Here is a 12928-nt window from a genome sequence, read left to right as displayed (position 1 = left end):
CATCCGCCTAATGAACAACTCACTCTGCTATTCAGATGCGGTCTAGCGTATGATCCATTCTGATCCCTTATCCCCAGCAGTATATAACACACTCCGACTCCCCAACGAAGTCGATAGCATAATGGAGGACTCACCGTACGGTCTAGCGCATGACCCGGTATGACACCCATGTCTTCAGATATCGTCTAACGTACGACACAATTTGAAGCTCTCATCATCAAACTTCCCGAATGGCATCGTTAAGCCCATCTCCATCAAAACTAATGGACAAGTGCAAATTTTTGGGGCATTCTAGTGTTCAATAATCTTCCACCTCCAGACCACGAATGGCATACATGCCATCCTAACTCTCTCGGTTCAGGAATATTAAACAGGGGCAGCTGTCATACCCCAAAATTTGCCCGTTGATATTTGATAACACGAAATTATATCATATTTTAGGACTTAATTCCATTAAATTCTATGACTATTTATTTCAGTTCACTTCATTTTATAAGATATTACGTGGTATTTTCTTCCTATTTGTCTCAGGTGGCTTATTTTGAAGCACAAGTAAAAATGGAAGAAAAGGAGGTGCAAAAAGGAGAGAAAAAGAACCAAATGCCAAAGCCCAGCCCAAAGCGCAAGACACAAATGCTGTGCCTGTGACGGACGTCACAGAGGGCGTGACGAGCGTCACGCAAAACAGCCTTGTGACGAACGTCACACATGGTGTGACGAACGTCACACCATTCCCCTACTTTTTGGGCGCAAGTAACGCCTCAGAGACTTGAAGAGACGTTGAGGAGTGTTAGGCCCTATATCCACGCCATGCAATTAGCCACGTTGAAGACCTTTTGGCAGCAGGCAGTTACTTAATGACACCAATATAAATAGCCACTTTTAAAACCTAAAGGGGCTTCCGGGAAGCTTTTCCAATTTTTTCCTTTGCCGCTTTTTCGCTTTTGCTTATTTTCTTTTCCAGCAATTTCAGTATTGTTTCTTTATTTATTTTTTACAAGTTCTACACTATTTCCCTTGCAATTTATACTTTCCTTTTTAGCATTTAATTAATTCTTTTCGCATAATAGTTTCTACACCGGAAACTATTGTGTAACTTTTTACCGGATCTAACCTTACGTTAGAATCTAGTTTTTATTTCCTTGGTTTAATTTATTGTTTAATCGAAGAATCCAAGAACAAATCCTACCGGCTTGTGGTGGAGTGTTCAAGACTATTGTTTAATGCATTCAGGTTCTTTAATCATTATTTAATGCTTTGTTTTATTATTTATTTATATTATCTGCCTGGGATGAGTCTGTTTATGCATGATATGTATTTTTGTTTGTTTAGCATGTCTGGCTAATTCGCCTAGATATCGGTATGTAAAGTAAGCGGAATAAGGGATCAAGACTAAGTCGGTCTAATTAAATTTAAAATTAAAATCAATCTTTTTACGGTCTCAATTTACAGGTTTAATAACAAGGTTTTTTACAAAAGTAAAAAAACATAAAGAAGTTAAAATCAATAGAGCGAGAGTTTGAGGTTTTAACTGGACAGTGTAAATTAGGCATTAACTCTAGATCAGGGCGAGAGCAAGTTTTAGAGTTAATTAAATTCTGGTCTTTTCCAAAAAGTATTTTTAAAGATTGAATGTGAGGACGAGAGTTAAGCATTCGAGTTTAATTGTATAACCTAAGTCAACAGAGCGAGAGTTTGAGATAAGGGTGTTTAAAACGGTCAGTGTTTTCTTAAAAAGAGTTTCTGCAACTTTATTGCTTTCAAAAAATGGTTTTTGACTTAATTATAAGTGACAACTACATTAACATAAAATCATGGTTTATTCAACAGAGCGAGAGTTTGAGATAAAACCTTTAATCAATAAAGTTAACTGAAACGATTTATTTTAAAACCAAGAAACCGACAAATAATTGATTCCCTAATTACGACGAACTACATACCGATATCCGCTTTATTAATATTTAATCTAGATCTTAGTTTAGTTTTTAGCTTTGCCCCCAAACAATCAACCATTATTCACCTTAGCTTTACGAAGTAACCTTAGATAACGGTATATCGATTCATAAGTCCCTGTGGGATCGATATTTTTTAAAACTACACGATAGAACTGTGCACTTGCAGTTTATACCCCATTCTCGACTCACACAGTCGAGCGATCAAGTTTTTGGCGCCGTTGCCGGGGACTTTTATTTAATCGATATCGTAACTCTTCCGTTACACTGTAGAGACTAAGGTTTCTTTTTTCTTCTATATCTTTCTTTCGTTGATTTGTATGCCACGCACTCGCTCACAAGGCGAACCGCTCTATTTACGAATCAACGATATCGAACTATATCTCCGAGTCTTACGACGAATTCGGGAATATCGTGCTGCAAACAATCTCCCTCCTGTAGAACTTCCTGATTTCAAAAACCTTTTTCCTTCGATAACCGAGATGGCAGAACCAGCTCGTGCTCTTAGAGATTACGCCGCTCCATCGCAAGATGAGCCGCATTCAAGTATTGCTCCGCCCGCAATCGAAGCAAACAACTTCGAACTTAAACCTTCGCTGTTGCAGGCTGTGCAACAGAACCAATTCTCTGGAAATCCTACCGAGGATCCAAACCTTCATTTATCCGTATTTGTCCAATACGCTGATACTGTTAAAGCTAATGGTGTCACTTCAGAGGAAATTCGACTTCGTCTTTTTCCTTTCTCATTAAGAGATAGCGCTAGAAGATGGCTTCAATCTCTCCCTTCCAACTCAGTCACCACATGGAACGAGTTGAAGAAAGTTTTTCTTGCCCGATACTTTCCGCCAAGCAAAACAGCTATGTTAAGAGCCCAGATAAACGGATTTAAACAGAAAGACAACGAGTCTCTTTTCGAAGCATGGGAAAGATACAAAGACATGATGAGACTTTGCCCACACCATGGTTTGGAAGACTGGTTAGTAATTCACACATTTTATAATGGTCTCTTATACAACACAAGGTTAACAATAGACGCCGCTGCAGGTGGTGCATTAATGAACAAACCTTATGCTGATGCTTACTAGCTTATCGAGAGCATGGCCCAAAACCACTATCAGTGGGGAACCGAACGAACAACGGTGGAAAAACCTCAAACGAAAACTGGCATGTACGAGATAAGTAACCTTGATCACGTTAACGCAAAAGTGGATGCTTTGGTCCAAAAAATTGAAAGTTTAAACGTATCACCTCCAGCCGCCGTGGTTGCTATAACTCAGAATTGCGAGGTCTGTGGAATCCAAGGCCACACTCCTACGGATTGTCAACTCTTGACAGGAATCCAAGCAGAGCAAGTAAACTATGCTCAAGGAAGCCCTTATTCGAACACCTATAACTCAAATTGGAAGAACCATCCAAACTTTTCATATAAGAGTAATAACGCTTTGTACGCACCTGGACAGTCCCCAAATCAAGCCCCAGCTATACCTCCGGGATATCAGAAACCGAACCCATCCATGCCTAACAATAACGCCCCTAGGAAATCCAACTTGGAAATCATGATGGAAAACTTTATAGCTTCCCAACAACAAACCAATAAAGATTTCTTAAACCAGAATGTACACACTGGCGAACAACTTAAACAACTAGCAAGCAAAGTAGATGCCTTGGCTACCCATAACAAAATGCTGGAAACACAAATATCACAAGTAGCCCAACAACAAGCACCTACTGCTGCCCCAACTGGTACATTCCCTGGACAACCCCAACCTAACCCGAGAAGCCACGCTCATGCAATTATATTAAGAAGTGGAACGGAAGTGGAAGGACCGTCTGATCCAAGGATAGAAAACCAAAACCCTAAGAAATCAACTGAGGAAAGTGAACCTAAGGAAAAGGAAGAGAGTAATAAGGAAACCCTAGAAAAGAAGGAACCTTATGTACCTCCACCACCTTACAAACCACCTATCCCTTACCCTCAAAGGCTTGTTAAAACCAAAGATGCGGGCCAATTTAGAAAATTTGTTGATCTCCTTAAACAATTAAACGTTACAATTCCGTTCACCGAAGCTATTACGCAGATGCCCTCATATGCTAAATTCTTAAAAGAAATTCTTTCTAATAAGAGGAAACTTGAAGATAGCGAAACCGTTACACTCCCTGCCGAATGTAGCGCTATAATCCAAAACATGCCCCCTAAACTCAAGGATCCAGGTAGTTTCTCTATACCCTGTCACATAGGAAAATTTGTCATCGACAAAGCCTTATGCGATTTAGGAGCCGGAATTAGCGTTATGCCTTTATCCATATGTAAGAAACTGGAAATGGGAGAATTAAGACCAACCAAAATGTCTGTGCAACTAGCAGATCGTTCCATCAAATATCCTGTAGGAATCCTTGAAAACGTTCCCGTACGCATAGGTCAATTCTACATTCCCACTGATTTTACAATTATGGACATTAGAGAAGATGATATTACACCCATTATATTGGGAAGACCATTCTTAGCAACTGCCGGTGCAATCATAGACGTAAAACGAGGACGACTCACCTTCGAAGTAGGTGAAGAGAAAATTGAGTTCATTCTTTCCCAATTCTTGAAAGCACCTGCAATAGAAGATACATGTTACTTCATGGATATCATCGATGAATGCATAAGAGAAGCAGAGTTAGAAGAAGACAAATCATCTGACTGCCTTGTAGAAGACAGATCTAACCAATGTTTAGCAATAACACCGGACCCCACGCAATGTCTTAACAAACCAACCCCTGACCTGAAAACACTTCCCAAGAACCTGAGATATGAATTCCTAGACTTAGAACTTGAACGACCTGTGATAGTTAATGCAGACCTAGGAAGACTTGAAACAGAAAAACTCCTACATATCTTAAGGAAGTATCCGACCGCACTAGGGTACCACATCACCGATCTTAAAGGAATAAGTCCTTCTATTTGTATGCACCGCATCATGTTAGAAGAAGACTGTAAAATCTCTAGGGAACACCAGAGAAGACTAAATCCGATCCTGAGTGAGGTAGTAAAGAAGGAAATAACCAAGTTATTGGAAGCGGGTATTATATATCCTATATCTGATAGCAAATGGGTTAGTCCTGTACACGTAGTACCAAAGAAAGGAGGCATAACCGTTATTGAAAACGAAAAAGGGGAAACTATAACTAAACGAATCGAATCGGGATGGAGAATGTGCATTGACTATAGGAAACTAAACAAAGCAACCCGAAAAGATCATTTCCCTTTACCATTCATTGACCAAATGTTAGAACGATTAGCAAAACATTCACATTTCTGTTATCTAGACGGTTATTCAGGCTTCTTTCAAATACCAATTCACCCTGATGACCAAGAAAAGACAACGTTCACGTGCCCTTTTGGTACCTTCGCTTATAGAAGAATGCCGTTTGGTCTGTGTAATGCTCCTGCAACCTTTCAAAGATGCATGATGGCAATTTTCGCCGACTTTCTCGAAAACATCATGGAAGTATTTATGGACGACTTTTCCGTATACGGACAAAGTTTCGAAGAATGCCTTGAAAACCTAGAAAGAGTTCTTGAGCGATGTGTAAAAGTAAACTTAGTACTTAACTGGGAAAAGTGCCACTTTATGGTACAAGAAGGAATTGTTTTAGGACACATCATCTCGAACAGAGGAATTGAAGTAGACAAAGCCAAAATAGAGGTAATCGAAAATCTTCAACCCCCAAGAACCGTGAGAGAAGTACGAAGTTTTTTAGGACACGCCGGTTTTTACCGACGATTCATCAAAAACTTCTCTAAGATAACTAAACCTTTAACCGGACTATTGATGAAAGATGCTGAATTCATATTCGACGATAACTGTTTAAAAGCATTTCAAACGCTTAAGCAAGCATTGATCTCAGCACCCATAATGCAGACACCAGACTGGAATGAACCTTTCGAAATAATGTGTGATGCCAGTGATTATGCTGTAGGTGCTGTTTTAGGACAACGAAAGGATAAAAAGCTTCACGTTATATATTACGCAAGCAGAACCCTGGATGAAGCGCAAATGAATTACGCCACTACCGAGAAAGAACTCCTAGCAGTGGTATTTGCGCTAGATAAATTTCGTTCTTACTTGGTTGGAGCTAAAATAATAGTTTACACTGATCACGCTGCTATCAAGTACCTTTTAACAAAAAAAGATGCTAAACCTAGACTCCGAAGATGGATCTTGTTGCTACAAGAATTCGACTTAGAAATCAAGGATAAGAAAGGAACTGAAAACGTAGTAGCAGACCACCTCTCTAGACTTGAGAACCTTGAACCGGAAAGAACATCAATTAATTATGATTTCTCGTATGACAAACTTATAGCTACTTTGGAAGAAAACAACTCCGACATGCAAGTAGAAACCACCTTAGCTATATCTGTCACACCATGGTACGCTGATCTCGTCAATTATTTAGCTGCCGGAATAGTTCCACCTACTTTATCTTACCAGCAGAAGAAACGATTCTTCTACGACATAAAACACTATTACTGGGATGATCCCTTACTTTTCAAAAGAGGCCCCGATGGTATTTTCCGTCGATGTATACCCGAAGAAGAGGTAGAAAATATAATCCAACACTGCCACTCCGCTCCTTATGGTGGACACACAAGTACATCCAAGACCTGCTCTAAAATCCTACAAGCCGGCTTTTATTGGCCAACTACATAGAAGGACGTACATGCGGCTATTAAGGAATGTGACAGATGTCAACGCAAGGGAAACATATCTAGACGTGACGAGATGCCACAAAAAGGTATTTTGGAAGTAGAGATCTTCGACGTGTGGGGAATAGACTTCATGGGACCTTTTCCATCCTCTTTCGGTAACAAATACATACTCGTGGCAGTTGACTACGTATCAAAATGGATCGAAGCTGTAGCCTCCCCAACAAACGACACCCGAGTAGTAACTAGACTCTTTAAGAATATAATATTTCCGAGATTTGGCATCCCAAGAATAGTAGTCAGTGATGGTGGATCGCACTTTATATCCAAGGTACTCGAAAAATTATTATTTAAATATGGAGTGAGACATAGGATAGCGACACCTTACCACCCTCAGACCAGTGGACAAGTGGAAGTATCTAACAGAGAAATCAAGCAAATACTAGAAAAAACGGTCGCCACTTCAAGGAAAGATTGGTCATTGAAATTACCAGAAGCTTTGTGGGCATACCGAACTGCTTATAAAACCCCCATAGGGACGACCCCATTTAAGCTCATTTATGGAAAATCCTGTCACCTCCCGGTAGAATTAGAACATAAAGCCTATTGGGCTATTAGAAATCTGAATCTAAACTATAAAGCCGCCGGTGAAAAGAGAATCCTTGACATAAACGAATTAGAAGAACTCAGAAGAGACGCCTATGAAAATGCCAGAATCTATAAAGAAAGAACAAAACAATGGCATGACAAGCGTATATCAAGGAAAATCTTCAAGCAAGGCGACGCAGTCCTTTTATTTAACTCTAGACTAAAGTTATTCCCGGGAAAACTACGATCCAGATGGTCAGGACCTTTTCATATCACTAACATCTTTCCCAGTGGAGCAATAGAAATTAAAGGCAAATCCACAGAACCGTTTACCGTAAACGGGCAACGTCTAAAACACTATCATTATGCGGAAACTAATGGAGATTCGCAAATCCTACACTTAGACGAAATGCCCCCAGGACCTATAGATTATATTTAACAGTTTCTTTGTCGAGCTTGCGACATTTAAACAAAGCGCTTAGTGGGAGACAACCCACAATTATTTTATTATTTTCTTATTCTATTATTATCATTTTCCTATTTTTTTTCCCTCAATTATTCTTTTAATTTCTGTTTAGTATTCATTCCTGATTTATTTTAATTCAAAAGAAAAAAAATATAATAATAATTTTTTTTCTTCTTTCGGCATTTGGCCAAATCCTGACTAAAACTCATGTTTTCTTTTCTCTAGCTAACACTAACCAGATGAGACATTTTGATCGTATGGGTATCAAATTCAGAGGAATGGCTCAGAAACAAAAGTTTGAAGAACTAGCCACTAGAGAGATGCTACCTAGTTTATATGCTGATGATTGGGCTATGACTGCCCTTGGACTGAGACAAAGTGTCCTGTATTTGCTGAACCAGATAGGATGGGAGACATCCCCTATCCTGAGACATTTCACCACCTACCGGAGACTCACACTAGAATTCCTTAGCTCATTAATCTATCTACCCAGCCATGGAAAAGGAATTAGCAGAGGTTTTATCCAGTTCAGAATGTTCAACATGGAGTACCAATTTAATATTAGAGACTTTACCAACCTTTTGGGTTTTCCTACCTCCTTTAACACATTCACAGTAAGCCAGGAAGAACTTTTTGAACATAGAGAACTTGAACACTTTTGGGGTAAGCTGACTGGAAATGATGAGCCCGAAGAACATGAGTTTCTCTCTGGAAACATACACAACCCGGCCTTTCGCTATTTCCATAAGATCCTGACCCACACTTTATTTGGGAAGAAGCCAAATAGTACTTCAGTTTCACGTGATGAACTCTTCATCATATTTTGTGCTTCCCAGAACCGTCCAGTAAACGGTGCCACTTTTATGTTAGCTAATTTGGACCACCTTATCCAGGATGAGCGAGCACCCATTAGAATAGGCGGTTTGATAACTATGATAGGTAATGCTATTGGATTACGTCAGCCTATGCTTGACCTAAGCCCTTTTTGTGGCATTACTACTATGAGTATACCCTTCCTCTTCAACACTATGTTTATAGCAAACCTAGGGTCTGACGAGTTTGAGCTTATTATTGATAACCAGGTTCTTTGCCTATTCACCATGCCCGATCCTAGGACTAGCATTCATAACCGCAGTAACTGGCTCTACAACCTGAACGAAACCCCTACTCCTGCTAGATCTACTGAATCCATCCAGGACTATGAGATTTGTGATGACTATGAGACTTATGATGACCAGATCCCTCATGCCGAATCTGACCCTCAGACACCATCCGGCTATTATGATATTGACCCTCCTCCTCAGCCTGTTCAGACCGAAGAATCAGCCATATCCGACCTCCGGCATCATATGCCCGGAACTGATTATAACACCGCCATTGAAGCTTTGATGTCAGAACAAGACGCCCTCAGAGGAGAATTTACTGACATGAGACACGAAGTTCTAGGATACATGAGCAGTATGACAGATCAGTTTCACGAGTTGCTACATCGTGTTAACTCTTTTGCTCCTCCGGCCAGAGATCGTGCAGATGGATAGAATTTAGTTATTTTTCTAAGTTATTTAGTTTTAAGTTAGATTATTTATTAATGTTATTTGAATTCATGTTCACATTTATTTCTCTTTCATTTCATTGTTTTCCTTTCCTGTATTACATTATGATCATTTTATTGAAGCTGTTTATTTAATTTTATTATGCAATAGCTATTATGCTCTACTGTTGCTACCTATGACTTATTATTATACAAAGTAGAATAAGCGTGCACGATAAATTAAATTGCAGAATAAATCAATCATAAGCAAAACAAAACAAATTTTTTTTTTTTTTTTTTATAAATCCATTACCAAAGTGATTCTGTGAAACGTGACGAGCGTCACACAATCCATAACGGACGGCACGCCAAGTGCCCGTTACGAACGTCACACCCCTGTGACGAGCGTAACACCCTTCAGACTAGTGAACGTTAAGGAGCCGTTGGAGACGAACGTTACACCTTTTTACTTTTTACCTTCCCCCATTAATTTCCATTCAACCACACTTAATTACTTTTCAACCACTTTTTCTTTCCAACTTCCAAATTCTTCTCCTATAAATACCCACCAAACCTTCCTTCATTCACCACAAACCATTCTCTCCTATCAAATACATTTCTTTTCTTTCCAAATCACCCCTCCAAAATTCATTCATCACAATGGCGGGAAATCACAATTTCGGAAATATCATCTTCCGATCCGAAGATGAAAATTATCAAAGAGAGCAATTCGAGCGTTTCCAACAGCGAGGCGTCGTTTCCACCAGGTACCCCGATTTAACTTGTTTACAACAATTAGGATTACTCCAAGGTATCGAATGGATGCTCCGTCAAGCCAACTTAACCTTCCTTTGCACTCATAATCAACCCACCTACCCATCCCTAACCTTAGAATTCTTAAGTTCATACGACTACACCACTCCCGCCGGTGAAGACGAATTTTTAACCGGTACCGCAACCTTCCGTATGTTTAACACCGAGTACACCTTAACCCAAAACCAATTGAGTACCATGCTACAATTTCCCATAGAAGGTCTGCTACACCCCAGAATCCCTCCAAACTCAAACTGGAACACAGTTGACGTCTTCGGCCTTTTCAAGAAAAATTCCGGTGTAGATACCTACAACTGGGAAGAGCTCCTTCTTTCCCATATACATAACCCCACTATCCGGTACTTTATCCGCATCTTGCAAAACACAGTTTTTGGAAGACCAAACAACAGCAAGGTCAACTCAAAGGAGCTATTCTTCCTCCAGTGCGTCTTCGAACCGGACACTAAGGTAAACGCCGCCTCCTTTCTATTTCATCATATCCGCACCTTATGTGCTAGAGGCTGACAACCTTTTATAATTGGTGGATTAATCACCACCATAGCACTTGGCCTAAACCTAGGGGATAAACTCCAACTTTAGAATCTCTACCTCCCCTATCTATGGATATCAGCTACTGTCGATCCAGCCGCCTGATTAAGAACAGAGTAGGCGGAGGATATTATCTTATGGTGAACAACCAGGCAGTCCCAAGCGTTGTTCTACCAAATATCACCCTAACTGATGTCACAAACCCCGACCGCCACCTCTATGATCTAAACGCTCCCGAAGCCACCGAGCCTTCACAAACAAACCCGCACACAGACGAGTTTGAAGCAATGGAGCAAGGTGATCATCCGCCTACACAACAGTCAGTCCCGCTCAACCCTTCCGGCAATGCAACTGGCCCATCCTCCCAACGTCGTCGACGAAGAAGGCCTGCAACCAACGACGACATCATGGATGCTATTGAGGGTATGCAGGCACAGAATGTCGAGATGATGCAGATGATGCATCAAATGCAACAACAACAGGATGCTAGGAATGCCATAACCGACCAGCGGTTTACTGAGTTGTTCAGCAGGTTCGACAACTTAGACTTACGTCAGAGATCACCAGGTCCAAGAACCAGAGGCGGAAAACAACCTTAGTTGTAGTTTCTTTTTCCTTTCCATATTGTATTTCATTTCCTTAAAACATTGGGGACAATGTTTAGTTTAAGTATGGGGGGGAAACCATGTTCTTTCTATTTTCATTTTTCAAGTATGTACCTTTCCCTCCATTGTTATTTTAATAATTATATATAAAAAAAAAAAAAAAAAATCTATTATTTTAAGTTAAGTCCCGAGTGTGAATAAATTTCGTATTATCTATTCCCCTCAATTTTCTTGAGCCATAACAAAAACTCAACACCCAGTAAGTATAAAGGTTGCTCATCTTATCGATCTTGAGTCGAATCAAGACAAAGACTACTACCGCCAAACACTCTAAACGAACCCAACACGTTAGATCAGGATAAGTACCTATTATACCAATTCCTTGAACTTTTAGTTTTATAGTAACCCCAAGTAGTTTATACGAGAAGTCAGCACCATCTTAATAGCAAACTACGTGGAGAGCCGATGAATATAAGTGGATGATTCCCAAAGTAACATAAATATATATATATATATATATATATATATATATATATATATATATATATATTAGGAAATGCACTAATTAAGTTAGGTGATCCTTACCAGATCATTTAATCTAAAGGTTGCAGATCATACAAAAGCATAATATGAAAGATCCATTATGAGTTGGTTCAGCAGGTATCTGGTACTGAACTTGGTAGGGCGAACTACGGTTCGATCCCCCGCAATTTGCAATGGACTGAATAACGAAGTTATCCGACTTATGTACCAGAACTTCCAGCTAAAAGGGGATCATAATCACTAACCGGTTACTCCACTATGTGCGCGAAAAGATAAAGGGCTTAATGTGATTTCGCTAGAATGAAAACGGTTGAAATAAGAGTAAAGGAACTAGGATAGCTATCATAGTGTACTTGAACTGATCTGCGTAAGGTGGGGTTGTCTAGGTTGTGACGGTGGTTGTTGATATCAAGATTTAACTCAAGTTGCTTCTAAACAAAATCCACTTGCAACCTATTACGAATTGATGTGTGTTTTGAAATTTCATCTGGCTAAATTTTTAAAACGAGTTCTATACTGAATTTTGCTTGAGGACAAGCAAAGATCTAAGTATGGGGGAGTTTGATAACACGAAATTATATCATATTTTAGGACTTAATTCCATTAAATTCTATGACTATTTATTTCAGTTCACTTCATTTTATAAGATATTACGTGGTATTTTCTTCCTATTTGTCTCAGGTGGCTTATTTTGAAGCACAAGTAAAAATGGAAGAAAAGGAGGTGCAAAAAGGAGAGAAAAAGAACCAAATGCCAAAGCCCAGCCCAAAGCGCAAGACACAAATGCTGTGCCTGTGACGGACGTCACAGAGGGCGTGACGAGCGTCACGCAAAACAGCCTTGTGACGAACGTCACACATGGTGTGACGAACGTCACACCATTCCCCTACTTTTTGGGCGCAAGTAACGCCTCAGAGACTTGAAGAGACGTTGAGGAGTGTTAGGCCCTATATCCACGCCATGCAATTAGCCACATTGAAGACCTTTTGGCAGCAGGCAGTTACTTAATGACACCAATATAAATAGCCACTTTTAAAACCTAAAGGGGCTTCCGGGAAGCTTTTCCAATTTTTTCCTTTGCCGCTTTTTCGCTTTTGCTTATTTTCTTTTCCAGCAATTTCAGTATTGTTTCTTTATTTATTTTTTACAAGTTCTACACTATTTCCCTTGCAATTTATACTTTCC

At 39.7% G+C, this 12928-nt stretch overlaps 1 protein-coding gene and 1 pseudogene across 1 annotated transcript in view; one reads left to right on the top strand and one right to left on the bottom strand.

Moving 5' to 3' along the window:
* Window positions 1-2819: 2819 nt before the first annotated feature.
* LOC127109102 (uncharacterized) lies at window positions 2820-2919 on the bottom strand (annotated as a pseudogene).
* A 3214-nt stretch (window positions 2920-6133) lies between these two features.
* Window positions 6134-12928, top strand: part of LOC127101414 (uncharacterized) — a gene marked incomplete at both ends in the record, with an annotated part of 89379 nt that continues 82584 nt past the window's right edge. Inside the window, 2 exons of the mRNA XM_051038840.1 lie at window positions 6134-6541; window positions 6677-7422. Coding sequence (XP_050894797.1) covers window positions 6134-6541; window positions 6677-7422 — 1154 coding nt within the window. The remainder of the gene's footprint in view (window positions 6542-6676; window positions 7423-12928) is intronic.

Source organism: Lathyrus oleraceus, chromosome 7, assembly GCF_024323335.1.
Source record: "Lathyrus oleraceus cultivar Zhongwan6 chromosome 7, CAAS_Psat_ZW6_1.0, whole genome shotgun sequence".
Classification (NCBI taxonomy): Eukaryota; Viridiplantae; Streptophyta; class Magnoliopsida; order Fabales; family Fabaceae; genus Lathyrus; species Lathyrus oleraceus.
This window is presented reverse-complemented; position numbering and strand designations above follow the sequence as displayed.